The 26,618-nt window shown below is 39.0% G+C and overlaps 1 protein-coding gene and 1 long non-coding RNA gene across 3 annotated transcripts; one reads left to right on the top strand and one right to left on the bottom strand.

Annotated features, from left to right (window-relative positions):
• Nucleotides 1–299: 299 nt before the first annotated feature.
• Nucleotides 300–26,408, bottom strand: LOC118265449 (uncharacterized). 2 transcript variants are annotated; one of them, XM_050705925.1, is made up of 15 exons: nt 25,754–26,408; nt 14,514–14,652; nt 12,544–12,680; nt 11,648–11,801; nt 10,098–10,270; nt 8,126–8,220; nt 6,276–6,468; nt 5,131–5,338; nt 4,373–4,513; nt 3,575–3,753; nt 3,033–3,130; nt 2,473–2,613; nt 1,911–2,205; nt 1,632–1,761; nt 300–1,342 (listed from the first exon to the last, which is right to left on the bottom strand). In XM_050705925.1, the coding sequence occupies exons 1-15, from the start codon at nt 25,803–25,805 to the stop codon at nt 1,210–1,212; spliced, it is 2,268 nt and encodes a 755-aa protein (XP_050561882.1). In that variant the 5' UTR covers nt 25,806–26,408; the 3' UTR covers nt 300–1,209. The 2 variants fall into 2 exon arrangements, with proteins under 2 accessions (XP_050561882.1, XP_050561881.1); XM_050705924.1 differs by having other exon boundaries at nt 3,575–3,762; nt 25,754–26,405.
• LOC118265451 (uncharacterized) lies at nt 14,671–24,421 on the top strand. Its single transcript, XR_004782747.2, has 2 exons — nt 14,671–15,674; nt 24,185–24,421. It is a non-coding gene; the product is annotated as an uncharacterized LOC118265451 (long non-coding RNA).
• Nucleotides 26,409–26,618: the final 210 nt, after the last annotated feature.

Below are 26,618 nucleotides of genomic sequence, written 5' to 3'. Positions count from 1 at the left end.
TTTTATATTATTTTACTTCCTGTTCACAAAGTGATCTGCCAATGATATAATAAAAACAAATGTGTGATCCACGTGGGGTCCGATAACTGGTAGAAAGTGGGTAGTTTTACCCACTTGGGGGGTTGATCCTATTTACTTCATAATCCAGTTGCAGACTTTGTGCTGCTACGAGAATTTTTGAAAAGCCCGAAATTTTGCACTATCCGGGAGTCGAATCCGAGACCTCGTGAATAGAAGATACGTAATGGGCAATGGAAGTAAAAAGTATATAATTGAATGATTCAAAGAAAAAAAACAACTTCAAGATATAGAATAATATAATATATGTAGGTAGGTATTTACAATTCCCTTTACAATTCTATTACATATTTGCTATTTACGACAGTTAGCTTAAACTATTTACACACTCAATGAAGATATATCGTCACACACTTTTATTTGAACTCTACCATACATATATGTAAGTACTGGAATCGCAATTTTTATACTTAACTACTATTCTAGACTGCCTTACTAAAAAGATCACATAAACCTACAAGTAGTTTGATACAAACGCTACACTTCACACAGGCACAACAGAGGCGATACGAAGTGCACTGGGCAAAATAGGAAAAAAAACCTTAAAATTTTAAAAGCCGATTAGGCTAGCATAAGTAGAATATAACTACCTACCTAGTAGGATATGTCCTGTATAAGTACAGTACATCGTTTATTTCTTGGAAATACAACTATAAATTCGTATTAAAAGTAAGCGTTCACATGCCCGCATCTAACGCATCGGACGCATCGCACGCAACGGGTTTTAGTTTGTCTTGTATAGAAACTCATACAACTGCGTTCACTGATCCGCATCGTACGGACCGCTCATCGGCAATGCCTAGATGCGATGCGTGCCGATCACGTCATACGGAATGCAAATGCAAAAAATCCTAGTGAAAGTGGCATCGGCAATCCGATTGCTAATACTCGCGTCGGCAATCCGAACGCTGCCGATACAGTGGACGCAGTCAATCCGTTTGATGCGATCCGTCCGATGCGTACGATGCGGACCTGTGGACGCTTACCATATAGCACCAATTATTAAAAAAACAATACCCTTCCTACAATCGGTTAAACAGTGATAAGTAAAAAAAAAATCATTTCAATGAACGAAAGTATGGGCTATAAGTACGTAGTGTCACAATCACAATCCTACAGGATGTTGTATTTCTAAGTGGAGTGTAGTATGTCCACATGCTGGTCCGGCCAGTGCACGCGTCTCGTGGAGGAGCCAGTCTCGAAGCCCACGTTATCGAACGACTGGTAGTCTTTCTGCATGTTCATTTCGGCCAAATTGCGATACCTAAATAACAGAAAATAAATGATCAAGCGAAACTTACATATACAAAAAAAAATATGAACACAGATACAACACAATAAACAAATATTAGCAGAGTAGATAGATATTAGAATCAAGAAATGTAAGGAAAGGTGTAAGTCACTGTAAATTAGTGACCCGATGACGATCAGAACAAAACAGTAAGTGGTTGTTTACAGTCAAATAGTCATCGATAAAAATCCCGTGGAAGAGCCATTAGATGGATTTTCTCTCTCAAAAAAGGCTTATTGCGTTGTGTGTTTAGTGTAGTCACCTCTTGACGAGTACACAGCAGCCAAGTAGAAGTACAATCTGCACTGCGAGCCAGGCTAGCGCGAGCGTCACCAGCAGTAACTCGTGGATGCACACCATTGCACCGTCCTCGACCAGCCTGCCGTCTTCCGCTGTCAACAAATCAACATCGATTAGGTCTGGCTTTGTTGACTGACAGGCTGACTTTACTCGCTATGAATGCCACATGTATCTTTGAACTTGGTTAAGTATATAAAGTTAAAATTAGACCATACGATGATGAAGTAGCAAAAATACTCACGCAGTGTGGCCCGATGGTCAGCTCGCACCAGCGTGTCGGCTGACAGGATATCCTTGGAGTCTACGAGCAGCTCCAGCGTCATGGCGAGCGAGTCCCCGGCCGGGGGCGCGCAGCCCGCCGCCGCGCCCCGCGCCACCACGCGCCCCGCAGCTCCTCTACCCGCCGCCCCCACCTTGCCCGCCTCCCCTTCCTTCCCGTCTTCAGGATGCACTTCAGCAGGTACCCCGTCGTCACCCCACTGGTATAATGTGTCGTTAGTCTGACGAGTGCTACGTCTGCCAGAATTGCATTTCACCTGTTACGAAGAAAAATTTTTATATGAAAATGGGAGCAAGAAAATTAACTGAGATCAGTGCCGGCGTAAGGGCCACTGATACCCTGGGCGAAAATATTGTGGCGCCCACTTGAGGGAAGCAATATCAAGTGTTAGTTTTTTGCGGATCCCATCGGCGGCGGCATCGGCGCCCCCTAGAATTTGTCGCCCTGGGCCATCGGCCCATCACGCCCCCCCCTAACGCCGGCACTGACTGAGATACAGAATAACAACAAATACAATAATTACCTCTGGACACTTCTGATCGCAGAATCGGACCATAATGGCGAATCTTACGATGTGCGATGTAGGGAAGCGGAAGGCTTTGAATCGCGCCGACAGACGCTGTATATCGCCGACCCAACTCCGGGAGAACGCAGGGAAGTCCACCTTCACATTTAAGATACAATTAAAATAACTGCCAAGTAATCATTAACGTTATAAGTTTTTAAACTGACATGGTCACTAACACTAGAATTGGAACTTAAAAAGGGATATTTACCTACCATGTTTTTCTGAAGAGGATGAACTGTTCATCCGTGATCATGGCGCCGGCAACAGAGCCGAAATATCGGAAACTCTTAGAAATAGAAAAACATGGTAAATATCCTGTTTCAAGTTCCAATACTAGAATCATTAACGTTCTATATTAAGCTGATAGCAAGGCGTACAGGGGCTTTCATAAATGGACTACTACTCGAATTGACTAAAAACTCCTCTTGCAGCCCAGTGCACACATACTGGTGCTACAGGTTCCTTTCAACAAAGATTAACTAAATTGAAGAGCAACTCGAAATGTTCTCACTCACCTGTCCAGTAGGACAGCCCCTGCTATCGAGTAGCAGTACAGAACTGTCACCAAGTCTCGAAGAAGCCACGAGATGATATGGTTTGATTTCCAAATTGTCTGCAATCAAGCGTGTCACTTCAAACAACAACATAATGAGACATGAAATTACACAATTACCGGCTTTTTGTGTTACCTCGCGCATGACAGAACGATCAATTTATTCAAACGTCGGATGATTAAAATAATAGTGCCAACATTATTTGTTTAAGTTTTTGTTGCTGTTGGTCTACTGGGTGCGTGGCTTGAGATACATAATTTACGTTAAATAAAAAACCAAAACAACCAAAAAATATAATTGTGTCAAATACATTAGTTTTTCAACAAGGATCCATTCCATATTTAAACCAAAGACCCCAACAATATTGTATTAAATGGAATGGATGAAGGGTGGATCAGGTGGGATTGTAGTCAAGCACTAGTTTATATCCAATAAAAAAAAACTTATGTGTTACTAATGTATAAGAGGCATATATCAAAGTTATCATCGCCACGGAAATTCACCTGTGGTCTCGATCCGCAGTTCTAGAGGTTCTCCCAAGGACACTGCCCCAGCCCCGGTCTCGTCGAGCGCCCGCACCACGTACATCGACACCGGAGTGCTGCTGCCGCCGTATACTGCGCTCGCTGCTGCCGGGGTTTGGAGAGCTGGCGACTCCGACTCAGTCGACGCAACCGGACTCCTATAACCACTGCCAAGACATATTCCACCGAAAGGAGACACATTAAAACAGTATGAAAGAAGGAAGTAAATAGGTTTCTAATGGGCCGGCAAAGCGCATGTAATGCCACAAGAGTTGCAAACGTTTATAGGCCACTGTAGCCATTTACCATCAGATGGGCCACTTGCCACCGTCTTGGTATGGTAAGGTTCCTCTATGAAAACATTAGAAATCTTACAACGTTTTTAAAAATACAACACTTTCCACGCGAGACAAGCTCGTCACACATTCTCAAACTCGGTGAGTTTTGTAAGATTCAGGATTTATAGCAGTAGTGATAAATAACGAGTTAAAAATAGGAGGTTATACCAGAAGTCATTAGGCGTTGTATTGTCTCTGTCTACTACCAAAATGGGAGACAGACGTGACGATTACATGCTATGTACCTATGTGATAGAAGTGTAAACTATTTTTCCTGAGAAATATAGCCCGGGTCTTTTCAAGGTCAGAGTAAATAGGTACTTTCTAAGTCTGTGTGCTCCATCTTCGGCCACATTTTCGCTTCGCCGTCCTGGCAGTAAGCGGGTTGGTGGCAAACGCAGACTTATCAACGTTAAAAAAAACATCATTATTATCTTACCCGAGTTCTCTAACAGAGACGGTGGTGCCAACCTGCTTAACTTTCCTCGAATCTGGTGAGCAACCCACCCGCACCCAGCGGTCACCCGCCGTCTGTATGATTGGGTTGTTCTGAATCATCACGATCACGTACGCCATCGTCCTGCATTCAGTAAACACTTAATTTATTATAGATACATGGAAAAACTACATCAATAAAATTAGAGCTAAGTTATGAAATAAATAATGTTTTAAGGAAAGGAATATCCATAAGGCTTACTCATATTCGTGGTATTCTATATAGTATAACTCAACTTCCGTTCCGGCAAGTGTTAGAAAATAGAAGATGCATGTCTTATAAGCATTTTCTTAGAACATGTAAAGGGGGCTTTTATTTTCCTTAATCTCTACATATAAGGGATTTTAACACAAAAACATTGTGCAATTTGAAATTACTGGAATAACTATCTACATTTCTATTAAATTATCTACTTTTGTCATTGATCATCTAAATAGGCATGTTTCCTACTAGTCAAATTCAATACTTTTTTCGAAACGTCAAAAACGATATTTTCTAGGAACTTTGTATGAAATACTCTGTTATGACGTCATAAGTTTTTGATGTCAAATAGCAGACTTATTTCTAGAAATTTAGCTAGAAAATATCGAAAATTAAGTAGTTCATCAAATTTATGAATGAGAGTGTGATTATTTTTGAATATTTTATTGTATTGAAAAGTTGTAATAATTTATTTTTGACCCAGTCATCATCCCTATTACCTGTTAATGATTCCATTAGGGCCGTTTGAGATGCCGTAAGCGAAGTTGACGTCACAGTCTCCTTTCATGGGTAGGTTGAGTCGCACGGTGTGGCCTATAGCTCGTGCGCTGCACTTCTCCCCTCTCCCAGGGACATACAGCCGTCCCCTAAACAACCCGTGCGGCCGATATGTCACCACCATGTGCGTACTTTCGCATTCTACGGAGACTGGAACAAATTATTGTTATTGTTATAAGACTATAGGAATAAAATAACTACTTATGTGTTTACGCTACTTATTTCATGTAGCTAATGTAATAAACGTAACGTGACGTCCTTTTTATCCCCGAAGGGGTAGGCAGAGGTGCGCATTACGGCACGTAATTCTACTGTACAATATACACCCACTTTTCACCATTTATGTTATAAGTCCTATATAGTAGGAGTGAGCCTGATGTAATATAATATATAGGGCACAATCTCAGACTCCGTGCTACTACTGAGATATTATCGAAAAGCCGAAGAAACAGTACTTTGGCCGACCCAGGAATCGAACCCGAGACCCCTTGCCGGCAGTCGCACTTGCGACCACTTAACCAACGAGGCAGTACCTAATGTAATAAATGTACAATAAATAATATACCTATTACAGAAAATGTAACCGTAATAAATATCATTGGAAGATTATAGACAGTAAATTGAATCGAACACGTGACAAAATAATAGGGCTTACCTCATCAATAGGAACTGACTATAATAATGACACCACTTGCAATGGCAGGATAAACTAAATTGATAATTTATAGAATTATTTTATCTAAGTATGAAATCAGAAATCCCCTTTTTTATTGCACTTGGGGCCGATGAGCAGACGAATCACCTGATAGTAAGCAGCGCTCAGCGCCGCCCATGCACACTCAGAAACAGTGTAACACCAGATGAGTCACAAGTGCGTTGCCGGATTTTTAAGATTTATAATAATGCTATTTTTTCTCTTGATAGGTGGGGGCATGTGACTAGGTACATAAATGATGTATGGTAGGTATGTTAAATAGAATGAGAAGGTACGTAAATTATGTATGGTAGGTATGTTAAATAGAATGAGCAAAGGAGACATATACTAAACCCAAGTTGATAACTTGGGAGAACAAGAAGCTATACATACTGTTTAAGCAGACCACTCTGCGGTAATAAGTAGCTGTGGAAATTCGCCTCAGCAGCCAGGAGCCGGTGGTAATGAGATCTTCACTGTGCAGATCGCATAGACCTCTCTCCCCACCACCTTTGCCCTTCCCCCTCGATATCCACGTAAATCCTCGACAAATGAACAGCTCAGACCGCTCACAGGATGATTTGCACTGAAAAAAAAAACATTAAAATAAGTTGGATTAGTGATGAGATGAGACCATTGAATCAAGTCTACCTGAGTCAGTTTCTTTTTAAAAAAAAATCTCAGTAGATGCAATTGCACAATGACTGCTTGAACCATAATTATGGCAAAATAAGAGTCACCATCACATACATAAACAACGTACCTTGAGGCAGTACCTATACTTCTCTGCCACTACCTATTTTGAGAATAGGCGTGATATCATGTTACACAAATAGTTCTAATTATGCTTATTAATAGCAACACGGAAGCAAATTCTATTTTAATCTACACTGGGAATTTGTTTTTATAATAAGATTAAATATTCATAAACACACTATCTTATATACCTACACTACATATAATGAAACTAGAAATGTTAATGTGATTTAGAAAAAAATGTCTATCTGTTGTAACGGTACGGCGGACGGAGTCGCGGGGAAAAGTTAGTAATCAATAAACTGTAGTATTGTACCTACCAACTACTTTAAACAATAGAATAATTCATCAAAGCGAACTGATTAACGGCACGACACGCAATAAAACAGTTGACCTCAATATTTGTAGAAACCATCTTTCATGGCAATTGATAAAACGTTAATTTATTCCTAAATACTTTATTACAGGCTATCCTAGTTTGTGGAATTGTGATAAATACTAAAATACCCATCTACCAAGACTCATGTTGATATTGGGTTTTTCAATGGAGTAGTATATATGGTATGAATGAGAATATAGGACATATATGTACGACGCACAATGCACGTATACGACAATCGGGTATTACCGTAATGCAGTTGATTACGAACAGTTGTCTGATTATTTATCAGACACTTCCAGCTACAATGGGATTTTTGATATAACTAAATTATGTACGGAATAGTTAAGGAACTAAGACTAACTATATTATTTGGGATTTTGGGAATAAACAATATTAAATGCGGTACGTACATACTTTGATTTATGTACATAAGTCAATGTCAAAATTCTTTAGAAAGGCACTTTAGAAGGTCATATCAAATCTAATAATATTAAAAATGTCTGTCTGTCAGTCAGTCCTCTATTGAAATTCATTGTTTTTAATGAAAAAAGGGTAATGACCCTGTAGAGCTGGACCAGCTTGGTAGCTTGCCTTCAACCATTTTTATCTTAACATACATTTTATCATAACATATACTTGTCTACATAAAGTTTTTTAATACATAGTTTAAATTTTGATTCATTTAGATTCTGTATTTCCACTGGAACTCTGTTAAAATGTTTAACTCAGAATCACATAAAGGACTTACGTATTTTTGTCAATCTAACAACAACTAACATAATCTATCTTTATGTCTAAATATACATATATACCTACTTATTATTTACTCACACCCTTTTGCAGAGAAAAAGGATTTTAAAACATGTAACGTAAAACAATACAATACATAAATATACATATGTTATACTTACATAAATAATCACAAGTTGCATATTATTATCGTATTATGATATCATACCTAATTTCCGTATACTCACGTTTAGGCATTTCGTCGAAATCGGAATGAGCATAAAAAGATCAATTATAATGATGCAAGTGACTCATGCCCGTTATAAATGTGACGTAGGTACACTTAGTAGCAGGAAAAACACATCAACAAACTTACCTCGTCTCTCGAGTAGTTCTTCATAGTAAATTCAACATGTCTCAATGTTTGGTTGTAGTATTCTTCGTAAGAACATCTTTCTATCTTCTGTGGATCTGAAATGTTTTCCAATAAGTTACATTCTGTCATATCACGCATTCTATCTCGTAAGAAGTAGGCAGAGGTGCACATTATGGCACGTAATGCTGTTATACAATGTAAACGCACTTTTCACTGTTTGTGTTATAAGTCCCGTGTAATATGGGGTGAGCCATATATTGGGTAATAAGTTACATTATAAAAAATAACAAAGTAACTAGATACTTACACAATTTCTTAGTGAAAATAATATGGTTAATGTAAAATTACGTTATGAAAGGCAAGTTTACTTATCTACCGGCGCAACTCTTACATGAAAAGCGAAATATTGGCCTATACATATTAATGAACCCAACAAGTCCCGCATAGTTACGGAATGCATCGCCTAAACATGCGGGATAATGTATTATGAACGTTATGATAATTGAAACGAGTCGTTTTGTAACGCCATTTTATTTGCATGTACATAACTAAATGTGACTTATGAAGAAAATTTTATAATACCGTGGTGAAATAGGCTCAATACTTATAGAGAGTATTCGGTACTCGATTCTCGTTAACTTGATATAAAAAGGTGCTTAATTTTTTTATCGAAATGTCTCTAAAAATTAGTGAAATTGGGATAGGTCTCGATGTAGGTAGGCAACAGCTGTACAGTGTAGGTACCTACATATGTATTCTGTTTTGATAGCGCGCTGCGCGACCCGTGCGGCCGCGCGGTGTCCAAGTTTTCCGCAGTTAAATAAATAAATACTGGACTCTCGGTGTACTGTGTACGAAGTTTACTAAGAAGTTGTTTAATTATTCATTTGTATGTTATTTTATTTCATGATATATGTTTGCATACTATCGTCCTCAAATATTGAACGTATCTCACCAGTCAGTCTGTATAAGCAATACCTAAATACATATTATTAAATATTGTACTAACTTAAAAAAAAACTACCACCAAAAAGAATGAGACTACATGCTTTAGCGCCACTTTGTTCGCGAATTTCGAATAATGACTACTTTGGGACCAATTTGGGTTTTTTTAATTCTGGGAGCACAAGAGTTCACGAAATGACCAAGACACGCATTTTGACGAAGATGAACAGGTTTTTATAATTATTGATTTCGGGGTTTTTATCCGTATGAATACCCCAACTCCGTCATGTAGAGTTTATGTAACCAGGGCTTTTTTTAGACTCAGAAATTTGGCACTACATGAGACCCTGAGGTCATTCTGTTATAATTCCATTACGAGACCATTGACTGATCAATGATCGACCATATGAATTTAGCAAATTACGAACTTTTAGCTAAATGACAATGGGATCGTGTGGGAATAACTCAATTTATAAAAATAGCAGACTTGAGGCACTGATCACTTTTCGACTGTGCATTGTACTGATGTAACGAATATTCGCATCCGCAATTTTTTATGCGAATATTGCAAATATGAACATCATAATAATAAGTTTTTAATTACGAAAAGGTCCTTTTCTTTATTAATTTATTTTATGTTAATAAAGAAATGTTATCTTCCGATTAAACTGTCTATTTGGTATAGTGAATCATCTTCATCACTTGTCACTACAACTTACCTAAAAAATATATTATGATAATTTAAGATACCCACTGTAACGCATGTCATATTTTTAGACATTCGTGAATGCGAATACGAATGAGAATACTAAATTAGGAATTTGGAGCACTTTATCTTGTCATCAGAATTTTAATTAAGTATTGTGAAATCTTGAAACTTTGCATCTTTGATACTAATTATGTCTAATGTCTATAATATGATATTCGTTACATCACTAGTGCATAGTATCTCGTCTTGGCAAAATTTCACATTATTTTTGGTGGGCATTATAGAAAATAACGTCTATGAATACAAATAGCAACTCACAGTCATGTCTACATTGGTTTTCGATGTACACCGTGTAATAATTAGATACACGATAGGACTCCGGTTCAGTGAATCTGTTCTCCGCATTGAGGATACAGTTGCCGACCAGGGAATCTGACGTGTAGATAACATCGGGGTCGAACTCGCTCTGAGGTACTACCCACTGCGCAGATCTGGAAATATTTCGGAAATGGTAAGGAAAAGAATTATAATTAAGCATAGGGTTTTTGTTGCTCATAGTGAAGGAGGGGTTGCCATAATCCACACGCTTGGCAGGCGGCTTGGGGATCGTAGTCGTTAGGTCACCGATAAATTTCGTAGACCGACGACATCGTCAGAGTGTCGGAGAGCCAGTGGATGCAGGTGGCGGCTTGTCGTTCTAAGTGGAGGACTAAGGGGAAGGCCTTTGTTCAGCAGTGGTCGTCTCTCGGCTGATGATGATGATGATGTTGATAGGGTTCTTATTTTTTGTTTTCGTCTGCGTACTTAAATATAATGAGGAGTCACCAAAATTTTGAGAATACTCCCACTAGATAGACCGACGATATCGTCAGGAGTGTCGGAGAGCCACTGCGTAAATTGCAGGTAGGAGGCGAAGTCGTTATAAGTATAGTACTAAGGGGGAGGTCTTCTGTTCAGCAGTAGGACGTCTCTCGGCTATACTGATAAAAACAGTATGATAGGGTTCTTCACTAAATTATACTGTTTTCGTCTGCGTACTTAAATATAATGAGGAATAAAAAGAGATTAAGTACAAGGATATTTTGAGGAAGGGTGGACCCACTGCGTAAATTGTGGTAGGAGACGAAGGTTATAATGTAGTACCAGCACCTTCTGCGCGCTACATCAGCTACCTGCCCATAAAAGTCCCTTCAAAATTGATCCAGCCATTTCAGAGATTAACCAGAACAAACAGATAAACAGTCAAACAAAAATTTATGTATCGTATGTATATTCATATAGCATAAGCATAGATATATTGGAGTCAAAACCGGTTATTTCAATGTTACAAATAGACACTCTTTATTTATTAGTGCAGATTATTGATGTAACGAATATTCGCATTCGCTTCCGCGAATGTCTAAAATATGACATTCGTCACATCACCAGTATAGATATTTATTTATTTGAATAGAACGGTGCAAACCAAGGACACTACTCGATAACTTACAAAAAATAAAAAAAGAAGTAAAAAATAAAGCTGAGGAGTTTATAAGTTAGTACCTACTTATAATATATACCTATTATTATATAGGTAAATAGCGCCAAAATGTCAATTGGCGCTGTGCATAATGCGACCGTGACCTGTCGCCCGACCTACACCAACATATTATACTATACAAATCTTCACACCCACACAAACATGCGTAGTGATGCAACCTAGTGGCAGGAAGTAAGACTGGACAGGATACATAAATTAGTTTTTTACTTATTTCTACTTAGATTCGATGATTCTAAGGAAAAAAAACTTGTTTTTTTAAGGAACATAGGTAAGTAAGTATTTCTTAAAACGGTAGGTAATGCCTACTAGGTATGTTTTTAGTTCTTACCTAAACTTTTTATCACCGTTGTACGTGAAGACAGCATCGTAGCACTCGTAGATGGTTGTGTTGAGGATGACCTTGAGGTGAGACACTTCGGAGTGCAGGTGGTAGCCAGGAGTGTTCTCCAACATCCACCAGCGCGTGCTACATTCGTCAGGCACTGTCGAAAGACAAACTTTAAGTAAAGTACTAACTCGCGCACTCAGAGTCATTTAATGGTTACTTAACCCCTCCCTTAGCAATTGTTTTCCATACATAATCGTTACTAAGGAATAGTTTAAGTAAGCATTAAATGACTCTGAGTGTCAATGATAATTTTGACTGCACGGTTGGCACTGCGGCTAGGCAACTGGCTGCCGCGCAACGTGTAGCGGGTTCGATTTCCGCACGGAACAACTCTTTGTGTGATCCACAAATTGTGGGTAGTAAACGCACCCACGACACAGGAGAAAAATAGAAAATCCTAGTGTGGGGGCAACGTTTAAAAAAAATACTTTTTTATAAACATTGCCATTCTGTGTCAAAGGTGTGTGTAAATACAACACAAAGTATAAGCTTCGCGTCACATCCAGTTATAGGTATAGTGCATCCAGTCCTTCCACATTGTTAGGTACATTGTCACTAAATCTCATTAGATCTGTTTCGTTCAGTTCAAGTTTATTAAACCCGTGACATTACACAGTGAAGGGCATCGGTCAATTTGGGAAATATCTACCTGTAAATGTCTTAATAGCATAACAGTTAAAAGTGTTTAAGTTAGTAATGTATAAGTTATTTGTTTATGTAAGAGTAAATATTTAAAAAGGCCTCGCTAACGCATTAGGTTATATTTCCTGTAATGTTAGTTATAAGAGTTGAAATAAAAATAAATAAATAAATAAACTACTTAAATAGGTACTTACGTGTCAAACAAACTTTTTTGAAGAAGGCGACATCGTTATCCACCTTCAATTTTGCTGAGGTGTGATCTGCTATGCCCTGGCAGTTTCCTCTGCCGTATGCCACGATGACTGCCGCACACTCCTCCAGCTCCCGACACCTGGCTAGACAGGCTCCTGCCAGAGACTGCTCATCGCCGCTCGCGGAGTACACAAACACTGGCTTCGCAGTCTCCGAAGGGACGTATGTCACCGACCGATCAACTGGGCATTGTGCTTTGGAAGCAGGAAACATTAAGAATGGCATTAATCGTAAATGATGAAAATACGGTGTAGGCTCAGCTCGCCCCTTGGATCTTGATTGCCTAAGTGCATCAACTAAATTATTAGATGTTGTAGTTAGTACTGTCAGCATGTATAAAATATTTAAATGAATATTTTTTCTTATAACTTCAATAATGCTTCTTATAAAACTCTCTCTTCTTCAATAAAACTTCAAAAATTTTAAAGGGTTTTTTATTGTATGAGCCGGTAACCGAGCAGACGTATTACCCTGATGGCATCGCCGTATGGACACTTGAAACAGAGGCGTTACAAGTCGTTGCTAGTTAGGAATTTAAGGTTGTTGTTCGGGAATCATGGGGAAGATTGGGAAGGGGGGAATTGGGCCTCCGGTAACCTCACTCACACAACGAAACACAACGCAAGCGTAATCGGTTCTGTGAGGCCGTGGTATCACTCCCGGTCGAGCCGGCCCATTCGTGCTGAAGTGGCTCTTCCACACTTAAATGCCGCAAGTCGATGCATCAAAATAATTATTTAATTGTTAAATTTTTCACTCGCCCCGTAAGGGTTTTCGTAAGGGGCGAACCACAACTCCAAATTAATAAAAACTAACATTTTAATCGGAAGGGGCAAGATTAGCTGATACTACACCAAAATAAACTACCGACTTTTTAAACATCAACTTCAAAAGAAAAATCGTTACCTCCTATTGCGATTGTTCTAAACTGTCAGTAGGTATCCTATCAGTAGGTACATAATTATGACTTATACTAGTTATTTTTAGTTTAAGTTTACAACCATTAAACCCATGTGTACAAAGTTGTCATCGACCAAATACCAGGAAATACCAAGTGAAGGCCATAGAACGTTTTGTAAAAATTAAACGGTGAAATAAAAGGCCAAAGAAGGTACATCTACAAAGAAAGTGGCGCAATTATATCTCCATTCAGTGTTAAAGTAGAACTATAAGGGTATCAGGCATGACAATTTTGGCCCATTGCAGTTGATGTTACAGTAACGCAATTTTGGTGATATATAAGCCACCGCAGCACTACTAAAGTGTTTTTGGGTACTGTAAAAGAGTTCATGATTCCATTACATCACTAAAATTCATCATTCATTCATTTTACATTCGTTCACGTCGCTGCAGTGTCTCAATGTTTTAGAAGAGAAATAAAAAAATAAGAAAAGTGACGGGGTATCGAATAAGATATTATTTTGTACTTAATCGAATTATTCGTCCTTACGAGGAAAATGTTGTGCGACTGTAATTTTACTGCATGTATGGATTTACGACATATTTTGAATGCCTTCGAATTAATGAGCTTTTACTAAAATAATTTCTTATTTTAAGTTATAAACATAGTTCCAGCTTCCTTAACTCTACTATAGTACTCATTATGATAGGTTACATCCACCATTACATGAAATTAGGGTTCTTTTGAGCTTGTGTTATTTTTGTTTTATTTTTTGTCATTCCATAAATATGATGAATACTTTTTATTAAAACTACAAAAATACCACGTCAGAAATGTTATGGTTTATAAATCTGTATAGGTACCATGACGTCTATAACTACATACATACATATCGTCACACCTGAAGGGGTAGAGAGGTGCACATTATGGCTAATGCCACTGTGTACAGTTTCACTCTTTATATTGCCGTATGCCACGATGACTGCCGCACACTCCTCCAGCTCCCGACACCTGGCTAGACAGGCTCCTGCCAGAGACTGCTCATCGCCGCTCGCGGAGTACACAAACACTGGCTTCGCAGTCTCCGGAGCCACTCCTGACCACCGGACGTATGTCACCGACCGATCAACTGGGCATTGTGCTTTGGAAGCTAGGAATAAATAATAAGAATTGCTATTTTAATCATTAATCGTAGAACAATGAAAATAAACTACCGACTTTTTAAACATCAACTTCAAAAAGAAAAATCGATACCTACCTATATAATAGTAATAAAAAATTGCGATTGCAACTTCTAAACTGTCAGTAGGTATCCTATCAGTAGGTACATAATTAAGACTTATACTAGTTATTTTTAGTTTAGAACAAGGCTTAGTTTACAACCATTATAACCCATATGTGTACAAAGTTGTCATCGATCCAAATACCAGGAAATACCAAGTAGTAGCTACTGTGGAAACTCGTCACTGGTTACAGTGACGAGTTTCCTTAACTATCATGCTACTTAATCATCACATCACTGATGCGTTAACAATAAATAAGCGGAATTGGCAATAGACGGACGGCCTAGCTAGCGGAATAGGTAAGATGGAAATATAACCACGTACCGGCAAGCGTAGCGCAGGATATTCAACCTCTAGATAACTACCTAGTGGTAGATAACTTATGATTATGATCGCAGGAAGCAAGACAAGCAAATCACTTTCAACCGGCCCATCTGGAAAGTTATTGGGAGGGGCCTATGTTATGCAGTGGACGTCTTGTGGCTGATATTACGACGAAAAAATATTTAAGGGCTAATTACGCAGTTTTTATTTTGATCAAGCTGAGTGTGAATTTGGTAAGACCAATATTAAGTACTGTAATCAGTAATTAAATGATTATTCATTTTAAGATGAGTTACTCACCTCTAGCACACCTCCAGATCTAAGGTGCTGACGCTGAGGGTGGGGCAAGTGCCCCACTCGTCCACTGTGGATACGCCCATGATAACAATATAATATGCACGTGGGTGTCAACAGACTGTATTTTTCTCATAATCAGTTAGGCGAAGAACGTGTGCGCACCACTCGATCATCACAGTGAAATTGAATACATTTAAAATTTGTTCGTGCGGTTCCGAAAATCATTTGAATTCAGTAAATAAAATCGATTATTAAGGAAAATATGAAGGTAAGTGACCGTTGTTTTTTGTTCTGATGTCTACAGATTAAAGATGCATAGATTTTTCCATGACTTTAGATTTAGATTCGTACTTTTTTTACGTTTGATGGGTCGACGTTTGGCCTCTATCTCACCTGATGGTAAGTGATGATGCTGCCTACGATGGAGCATATCTGCCCATAAGCAACCTATTTAGCCGGGCTTTGAAGACACCCAGGTTTATACCCATCAGGTAACACAGATTCCGGCAAGGAGTTCCGCTCCCTAGCAGTTCGCACAAGGAAGCTTGAAGCGAAGCGCTTCGTGCGAGTGGAAAAATATGTTAATATGGTATAGATACGAACGAAGGCCTATTTTATTAAATATCCATTGACCTTGATCATTCAAATTGTATAAAATAAAACGATATACTTATTAAACAGTTATATGCAACTATATGTATTTCTATAGCAGATGCGGTCTCTATCTATTGGTATTATTAGTAAATTATAATTTACTATGAATGACTCATTATAATTGATTAATTTTTATTTATTTTTCTGCCATAAACGGAAGTAAGTTTTAAATTAAACTTATCTATACATATATTTTTTGCTATATCTACGCTAACGCTAATAGATAACTATTACATATAAGAAAACTGTAGAAGTTTGCTATACGTTGAAAATATAAAAAAATAAATCGTACCTAGAGGGATAAATCGTACTTGACAGATACCGATCCCAAAAAAGTGATTAATTTTTTTTGTCTCTCTATCTGTCTGTATGTTCACGCATCACGCAAAACTGCCGATCCTCTTACGATGAAACTTGGTATAATTGTACTTTAATATCACAACACTGGCTACTTTTTATCCCGAAATAGTATATACTCTGAAAATCAAACTTAATTATGTGGCTCGATAACTGGACACGACTACTGTACCAGGCACAAATATATAATTTTTCGAATGTAAAGGCGCATCCACATATTTGCTTCACGGCGGCACGCACGGCTTTTGGTTGCCGTCGGAAATATTGGTATATTAGCCGGCGCCGGCAAGGTGGCCTGAAACCCGGCGGAATTTATAAGCCGGCGCTATGTGTGGATGCGCCATTAGGTTGCCGCAGCGGACTTTACGCTGCAACTAACGGGCTGATGATGATGTCAGTTAGGTAATGAAAACAGTCTAGACATGTATTTTTACCTAATTCAAAAAGTACTATGTTCGAATGTTTGTTTTTTTTTATATTTGTTCACCGATTAGTGAACCGCTATCTAATTGTTATTATGTCCTTGAATAAAGATTTTGAAACACTAATATTTGATAGGGGTCTGAACTGGATTTGATGATGGAGCCAGTTACCAGCAATTACCTTGTGTTTGGACTTGATTAATTTGTGTCGATGAGAACTCTCCACCTAAATGGAAAGGGGCTGTCATTAAGGGTCTGATGATGAAGAACTGCAATTGTTAAGGGAACTCCTCAACGGTTGGTAACCTATCAGTACTCATAGTAGTTATTCTTTGCTTTTTAGCTTTACCTTTCGTTTTATGAAGTCGGTTTTTTAAACGCATTTTTTATTTCGTCGCATAAGATAACAATACTTGGATGTATGCAATACCAGGACCCGCCGCTCAGAGGCCGATGCTGGGCACTCCTCGAGCATGTCCTGTGCGGAATCCAGGTCACCTCTGCAGTGGTGACAAATTGCCGTGACCTCTCGAACCGATCCAGTCAGCACTTGAGTTGAAAGCCTGAACGAGACGCGCTCCTCGCTCGCTTCAGTCAGGATTCGAAGTGTGACAGAATGGCGCACCAACGCGCTTGCGTGCTTACTCTAGCTGTTCTAGCCACGTATAAAAACTAAACGTACCTACTTAGCAGGGCATTACGCGATATTTCAAATCAGTATATCTTCGAAAGTATTTGTTTCCGTAAGAAAAAAAATAAAAAAATATGTGTCTGTGACAGGCCAAACCTGTAGTTTTGCCTAGGCTAGTTTAAACTAATTTGTCCTAAGCCCGACAAGATAAACCAGTTTAGGCTAGGACAAACTAGTTAATCCTGATATAAATACGCACACTCTAGGATAAACTAGTATGGCCTAATCTAAACATTCTAATACCTGTTATGACATAATTTAAACCACATATACAATTTGTTATTAATCTTGGATGACAATATACGAAAAAATTAGCCAAATAGGCCCAGTAGGTAAGCCGAAAAGTGCATTATTCTCTTTTAGCTAACTTGAAGACATTTTACAAATACGGCATTGCAACAGTCGCGCCACATGTCCGTATTATTCCTAGACAACTTATAACATTAGGTACAGCTCTTCTGTGGTCAATATACAGAATTTAGTACTTGATTAATTTCATTATTTATTTTGTTTGAAAATTTCGTTTACTTAATTTTCGTTTTTCATTTAAATGTTTAGTTATATTTATGCTTCTGTGGACAAGTACTACTTGTAGTTTCACTTAAATGATATGAGTGATCTCCACTACTGTATAACTTTGAATGAATACATATGATAAAAAGGATAAGTATCAGTGCTGAATTAGCCGTGTAACGTGTAGCAGGACGCAGCAAATGCCAAATGAAAAAAAAACCGACTTAAAAACCATAAATAAAAAAGTAATAGCAAAAAAATAACTATTATTCATTGTATTGCAAACAAAAATAACTATTATTAAACCCACTGATAGCTTAGAACTTTATGAAATTGTCAGTATGGGCACAGAATAATAGTATGGGACCTAGACCTAGGACATAGCTCGATTACCGGATTGATTCATAAAAAAAAAAATAAAAAAAAAATGTAAGCACTTTCTTTATTTTGCTTTTTTTGGATGACATGGGGTGTAGGGGAGTCTAGATGATGATTACGTCATCGGTAGTTATTTGCTTTTTTCCACGAATGGCAACCCTCACATTCTTTTTGCTTGAAAACGAAACGCAAGTCGGGGATTCCCGCACCGTTTAGGCTGTTAGGCACTCGCTTTAGAACCGATTCGGGGATTGCCCTTGCCGATTTAAATAATTTGTTCAACTATAAAAGTTTTTATATTGGCGCAACTATAGTACTTAGATATATCCTACCGCGGACTTTTCGGTAGATAATAATGTGGTCTACAAAATCGTAGTACATTATTTTACATCATCATCAATAGTTATTGCAGCGCACGCGATTTAAGGTATTTCAATCGTGATTTTAATCGACGGTGGTTTATGTTATTGAAGTTTTCGCAAGGATCCCCAATTTTTTTCAAAATAAAATATCTATGCCTATGGTACTTTGGAAAGATGTAGATACATTCATAGTGGTGAATTTTTAAAATCAGTCCAGTAGTTATTGAGCCTATTCATTACAAACAAACAAAAAAATATTATCTCTTTGTAATATTAGTTTAGATTTGATTTAGATAAAAAATACATTTTTATCTGAAATATGTTTACGTAAGCATGGGGGAGGGGGTAAAAGCTTTTGCTGACGACATGGGGGTGGGTTAATAATTGTAATAAATCATAAGGCTTTTTTTTTTGAGGGGGAAAATCATCCAATGACTTCTCCCGCTTTGGGCGAGGCGAGAGGGAGTGTCAGACTCTTACTGACTAAAAACCACCCCGTTCCTTCTCCTGCTTTTCGAGCCGGAGCCCCGGTAAACCCGCTAGGTAGTCCGCAGCTCCGGATCAGGCATCAGCCCTACTGGGCCCCATCTGTGGTGGTCTGATGGCTCTTTGACGCACGGGTCTGGTTCTGTTCGGGCGGTGAGCTACCCTTGCTCGCCGTCCGCAGGCCCGCACTTACGGTGGCCGGAGATCGTCCCGCGATCCCCGACGCCCGGAGTGTCTCTCGTGACGGCTGGGGCGTGAGGAGGTTTGTCATCTGTCGCGCCCCGCCTCCTCCTTAGCCATGACAGAAGGAGGAGACGGCATCCCAGTGCCTCTCGTTCCGCACCATGGCCTGAACCAGTGCCCGGCGCGAAAGGTCGCCGTCGCCGACCACATCCTTGAGGACTTGGCGGTGCTCAGCCCACGCAGGGCACACCGCCACCGTAAGTTCTACCGTGTCCTCCGGGCGGTCCTCGCAGTAAATCATAATGCTTACGTAATATTTGAACGGCCCCTATAAACATAAAAAGTGATTACAATTTGAGGGTTTCCCTCGATTTCCCTGGGACCTCATCATCTGATACGCACCACGTTACTAATTTAAAAGTAGGTATACTCTACCGAACAAAAAACAAATTATGCAAAGTCGTCCAGAAATGATTAAATAATCTATGAACAAACAGTACAAATCTACAAGTAGTTATTGTGAAAATGACATTCGATCAAATAATTTATTTTTAAAAGAAACCCAAATGTTCTTTACTAGGTATTGTTGAGCTGCGGACTACCTAGCGGGTTTACCATAGAAATATAAAAAACTATGGGGTTTACCATGACCAACTCTGAGCTTGTTTCGGCATTTTTTCTTAGAGTAGTCCGTTAGGAAATACCGACCTCATCTAGATTTTTTCTTATTTACTATTTGACGTGTAAAACCTTTTTTTGTAGCCTATTTATAAAAACTAGTGGTCGCCTAGTGGTCGAAATTCGACCATATACGATTTAATTTACAATACCACTTAACATACGTTCAAGGATAATTTGTATTTAACGAATTGCTATTAGTTTTGTAAAATTCAAATTAATATATTCCGGCGCATCATGAATAACCAAACCTCCTTCAATTAGAAACCTCTTTTCATATGAGACGTGAGAATACCATCGCAATGTCTATCGATTTTGACGTTTTGTCAAATACGATCAGATACTATGCATGTGTGTGTAATGTTTTATTTATTGATTTAATGTACTTTATAAGCATTATTTTTGAAAAATATTAACGTTCCGCAATTCTCCTACACATAAACTATAAGTGTACCAAATTTTATGCTCCAACGACCGCGCAATTTTCGTAAAAACTGTTACAAAGTTTTTGCTTCACGTATTAATATATAGATAAATTCATTTCATTTCATTATAATAATTATTATTAATATTTCATTTCATTATAATAATTATTATTATGTCTGTTCTTAACATAATCACGGGGCCACAGGGTCCCGGACCTTTGGAAGGCGTACGAGGGGCCGAAGCCAACTCGCAGAGGCCCGTTGAACAATTTTAATCTAAATGTAATGGGACATCAGCCGGCGATTATCCCTGTATGCACTATGGAAGTACACCAAAGGACAATCCCCGGTTGATGCAGGACTATTGTGAGATATGGTAAAAGGAAATGATAGGGATATGGGTGTGGGTGGCTGTGGAATAGTTAACCGGTTAACTATGGGGACTATGGCCCCTGCCCCTGACCAATATTGAAAAATACGGATAAACAGGCAGGGGGTGACTCGCAAACTCAATAGTGGGCCCCCGGAAACGGCCGCTAGCATGTAGCGACAAGGGAAGCAACATCCGTTGAGCTGCTTGAGGAAGGGGAGGCATCCCACGGCTATCAGAGCAATCCCGGAAGTACGGTCAAGACCCCTACCAGCATCTTACTGGGATACGTCCTTCCCCCAAGTGGAGCTGAAGACAACTCCACTCTTGCGAATCTCCACTCAAACCAGCCGATTAAGGCAAGAGTGAGGTAGGAGAGGCCACTCCGGATAGTCACGAGTACTAACCGGAGTTAAAAAGTAGGGCCTCTCCCGGGAGTCAGGTCCGTGGGGTCGCCACTGCCCAACAGCTCGCCACAAGCTGCCTTGCGGACCGCCACAAGCTGCCTTGCGGACCGCCACAAGCTGCCTTGCGGACTTATTATTATTATTAATATAATAATTATTATATAGATTATAATCTATTAGTAAGTATTTCTCTTATGCATTTTTATAATGGCACCAAAACTGTGGAACCTCGGTTTTATTATCGGGAACATTATCTACATACTCGTATACTTATAATAAATGTGTAGAAGGGTCAATTCTGTACATTGAAAATATTGAAAGAATAAATAGTACTGGATTGTTACCAAACCCAAATATGTGATTAATTTTTTTTGTCTGTCTGTATGTTCATCATCAGGCATCCCGTGAAAACTAACGGTTCAATTTCGATGAAACTTGGTACAATTATACCTGGGCATAAAATAGGATAGGTACTTTTTTATCCTGGAAAAATACATAGAAAAAGAAAAATCTTATTTTTTCAGTTTTATACTACAGAATGCGAGCTCAACAGCAGTAGCTCAATAGAGGGATCTCCTTAATTATTATGGGGCTAGCCGTATTTGGTTCCAATAGATATTTATAAGATGTCATTGTCAGAGTTATTCAAAATGGTGAAATAAAACAACCACGGGAAGACCGACATCCGCGCGGTCGGAGTCGCGGGCGGAAGCTAGTTGTTATAATAAAGGGTTATAGATTGAATAGGAACATCCAGGTAGCTGCCGTTTACCGCCACACAACGTAACTACTGTATAAGGGGGGCGTCCAGAAATTACTTGACATGTTTGAGGGGGTAGGGGGTCGAGTCAAATCTCATCTAATCTTACATAGGCGGGCGGATTTAAACACAGTAAATTATACTATTTTGGTCCATTATCCAATGGCTTGGGGTCTGTTCACATCTGACGGAACATGCGTCGCGTTTCATCGGTCGCCTAACGCCAGAACAGACAAATATATAGAAAAACACTTGACCGTTCACACTCGACCGATGATACGTCAGTACGTCGAGTGTGAACGATAATACGCGACGCATGTTCCGTCAGATATGAACCCATCCTTAGCTTAGTGGCTAGATCTGAACGAAGTTGAAGAAGCAGATGATTTTACTGAAAATCTTATTATTATGGACATGTTGGTTCCAATAATCTCTCTTGAGACTGATCAAGATTCTTCAGGGACTGAATTAAAGTACAATTATTTTTTTATTGCAGTAGTGACTGACGATTTAAGTATTCTATTGTAGAATTTATATTACACTTATGACTTTTAGCAATAATTTTTTTTCTTTATAAAAACACGTTTATAAGAAACCCACTTTTTGAAAAAAAACACGTGGGTTTGGTGGATGGGGTTCAATAAAATGTAAAGAGAGAAAATTAAAAAAAAAACACCACGTAATTAATGGATGCCCCCGAAACGACCCGCTCCCATTTTTTTTTGTGTGGTGAAAATCATTTTGTGTGATCTCTGATCTCCTTTAAGTGAAAGGAGAGGGAGTGTCAGATACTGACTAAACCACGTTCTTCAAGCCGGAGCCCAGTAACCAGCTAGGTAATCCGCAGTTCCAGGTCGGTCTTTAGCCTTACTGAGTATACGGGTCACCTGATGGTAAGCATGGTCAGCGCCGCCCATGGACTACATGCAACACCAGAAGAGTTACAGGTGCGTTACCGGTTGCCTATTGGCTCTTTAAGGCGCGTGCGGAACGCGACATACAGTTATATTAAACTGTACTTACATGTTCATCACAAGTAGGTACCTCCCTTATCTTAACAGACATACTTGTTAGACGAAAGTAAAGGATGATGGACAGTATAATTTTATATAGACGCTGGTCTGACAACCAATAGAGGTTTCTGTAGATTATATGAACCTACCTCTATAGCTGTATTTAATCCGGAGCTGCAGACTACCTAGCGGGTTTACCGGGGCTCCGGTTCGAAAAGCAGGAGTAGGAACGGGGTAGTTTTAAGTCAGTAAGAGTCTGACACTCCCTCTCGCCTCGTCCAAGGCAAGAGAAGTCATTGGATAATTATACCCCATAAAAAAATAGCTGTATTTTTTAAGATATTATACTGTGACCTAACGCAAAACACAACACACTCATGCTCCAGAAGCGGACAATATTTATCATTGCTATACCTACTCAATCGTAGATCACATAAAACCTACCTAGACTACAGCATCCACTAGGTAGGTACCTGCAGAGCCAGGAATTTGTTTGCCCCACACTAGGATTTTCTCCTATGTCGTGGGTGCGTTTACAAACATACAATATATAGGCATGTTTCCTACTAGTCAAATTCAATACTTTTTTCGAAACGTCAAAAACGATATTTTCTATGAACTTTGTATGAAATTCTCTATTATTCACGCTTTTATTCTGAAGTGACAAAATCTTTGTAATGAAAAATTATTTTCTAATTTTTAGTTCGATTGCATATAAAAGCGTGTTTTTTTGAAACTATTATTTATTGTATTGAAAAGTTGTAATAATTTATTTTTGACCCAGTCATCATCCCTATTTCATACACATGCCACCCAGACCCGAAGCAACAAATTTTGGATCACACAGAGTTGTTCCGTGCGGGAATCGAACCCGCTACCCGTTCCACGGTAGCCAGTTGCCCAGACACCGCGTCAACCGTCCAGTTAAGACAACAGTGCGTGATATTTCATATTATACATTCATACTTACGAAGCTGGTTCAATGCAAGACCAGGTCAATGAAGCCATTATACTAATCACTAAGAAAATATGTGAAAGATTCATAATAAAAAACAATATATTGAATTTTATTGTTTCAGATGATCGAGCCACGGTTTTGTTTGCTATTGATTGCCATTATAATGGGTATTTACACAACGAATACAACAGCGCTCACTGAGGTTAAGCCGAAATGCCCAACAAGACATAAACCAGTAATAATTGGAGAGGGCCGCACTCATGTATGCCTACCGGAATCTCATTTTACCGAAACGTTTGATGATAATTTTATAAACGGTACCTAAATAAAAATGATTCCCTGAAATCAGTTGAAGATATTTTTTTGTTTTATTTGTATAAAACTATCATGAGACATATCTATCTACTAAATTAAATAAAAATACGGGTTTTTTACTCACGTAAAATAACTAGAAAATCAATAAGGTTTTCTGTGTCTTGAAACTAGTAGAGTACTTTCCTCATTATTTTACATGAATAAATCAATATTTTTAATAATTGAATTACTAAAGCATTTATTTGAGACTTGCTATACCCAAGCGGTTTTTCCCATTAGGTACCTACTCGGCTCCCCAGAACCATGTGTAGTACGTACGGCCACTCACTATGAGTAGTGGCTGGCTCTTGGAGTACACACTAATCAAAGAGCCAGACCACCACAGAAGGGGCCAAGCAGGGCTGATGCCCGATCCAGAGCTGCGAACAACGTAAGAGGTTGCCTACCGGGACTTCGGCTCAAAGCAGGAGAAGGATCGGGATGGTTTTTAGTCAGTAAGAGTCTGACATTCCTTCTTGTCTCACTCGAGGCGGGAGAAGTCACTGGATGATTTCCAACCATCAAAAAGTGTGGGACAAAAACCATTTTAAAGTGTGGGAGAGTCATGTTTCGGCACGAATAGGCCGGCTCGACCGGAGTGATACCACGGCCTCACCGAAAACCGACGTGAAACAACGCTTGCATTGTGTTTCGTTGTGTGAGTGAGGTTATCGGAGGCCCAATTCCCACCTTCCCAATCTTCCCAATGCCCGATTCCCCAACAACCCCTTAAATTTCTAACCCCCAAAAGGCCGGCAACACACTTCTAACGCCGATACGATCAGGTGATACGTATGCTCGTTTAGCGTGTTCCATAAATAAATAAAAAGAAAAGTACTCGGCTCCAATTGATCGTAGCGTGATGGTTTTCAGCCTATAGCCTCGGCAAATTGACTATCCAATACATAAATAATTAATCAATTCGAACCAGTAGATCTGGAGATTAGTGCGAGATTTTTTATGATATTAGTGTAATTTGTATATATTTTGATGAAACAACTCACCCTGTGTTATTGAAACAACTGAATAAGTATGGTTATTGGTTAACTCTACATCATTTCATTCCGTATGTAATACTTAGGTGTGCTTTATGTTACGTAGGTACCTATTATGCTGGCAGGAGTAGGACCGTTCCTACTCCTGCTTTTCGAGCCGGAGCGGTGGTTTTTAGTCAGTAAGAGTCTGACACTCCCATTCGCATCGCCGTAGGTAGGAGAAGTCATTTGATAATTTTCCCCGCTCAATAAACAGTACACCTACTATTCTACTTGTACTAAGTTTAATATTACATAAATTACACTACAGATTATAGGTACATAATAGATGAGTCACTTACATTTAAAGAATATGAGCGACGACAGGACAATAACGACTCCATATGGCTTCATAATATTTGATTGCGAACACGTTCAACCACGCTTACGACTCATTAAATTATAATAAAGATTTATTCAACTGTTCAACGATTTACATTAGCAAACATCACTTCACTTGCTACACTTGCTATTTCGCCCACTATTTACGAGTTTACTGATAACCATTTTAAACGTAACGTTCGAACTCGTACTATTATGTAAGGCACCACTGATAGTCAAGGTGCTTCTTCCACTGCACGGTCAGAACGAAGGAACTCTGTCCACTAGGGTGATAAACCACTTGTGCAATTACATATAGTACGCTATGCTCCACAAATTTCGGCCACACCTGAACAAATATCCCACTTGTACAACTTCTGATTGTAAACTTCAACACGGAAATATATTTTTGTAAAGGTACAAAGACAAATAAAACCGAAGGTAACCTAATTTATTTTTGAGCTCATAAAATATAGAGCGGCACTATAAAATATTCTATACGCCGGTAGAACGCTACGACGGTCCAGGGTAGCGATCAAGTAAAGAACTCGTGCGCAATGGGTGTGAGGCGCAGATAGGTTCGGTCGTGTCAGCGCGGCTACTGAAACTATGAAGTGCAGCCGTCATGTGCCGCCGGCCCCCACTTTGCCAGGTATACGTCGCCGGCACGACCTTGCTGTTTATTATTATGGGTTTACAGACTACAATTTACAATAGAGTGACGAGTCAACGTCAAACGATAGTGAAAACGATAATAATGACGTTAGGCGCCCGCAACGACGTATTTTGTAACAGCCGATACAGGCCAGTTTATAGAAAACATAGGTATGGTAAAGTTGGCACGTT

This window comes from Spodoptera frugiperda, chromosome 28, assembly GCF_023101765.2.
Source record: "Spodoptera frugiperda isolate SF20-4 chromosome 28, AGI-APGP_CSIRO_Sfru_2.0, whole genome shotgun sequence".
Classification (NCBI taxonomy): Eukaryota; Metazoa; Arthropoda; class Insecta; order Lepidoptera; family Noctuidae; genus Spodoptera; species Spodoptera frugiperda.
The sequence above is the reverse complement of the archived record's forward strand: the minus strand, read 5'-3'. Positions and strand labels throughout refer to the sequence as shown.

Bases quoted from the DNA above. Each gene is read 5' to 3' on its own strand.
- LOC118265449 (XM_050705924.1), bottom strand. From the start codon at position 25,805: ATGAAGCCATATGGAGTCGTTATTGTCCTGTCGTCGCTCATATTCTTT. The intron at 12,681-14,513 runs GTGTCGGGAGCT...CTGTCTAGCCAG, and splicing joins GCAGGAGCCTGTCTAGCCAG to GTGTCGGGAGCTGGAGGAGT. The intron at 10,271-11,647 runs GTAAGAACTAAA...AAATATTTCCAG, and splicing joins AACGGTGATAAAAAGTTTAG to ATCTGCGCAGTGGGTAGTAC.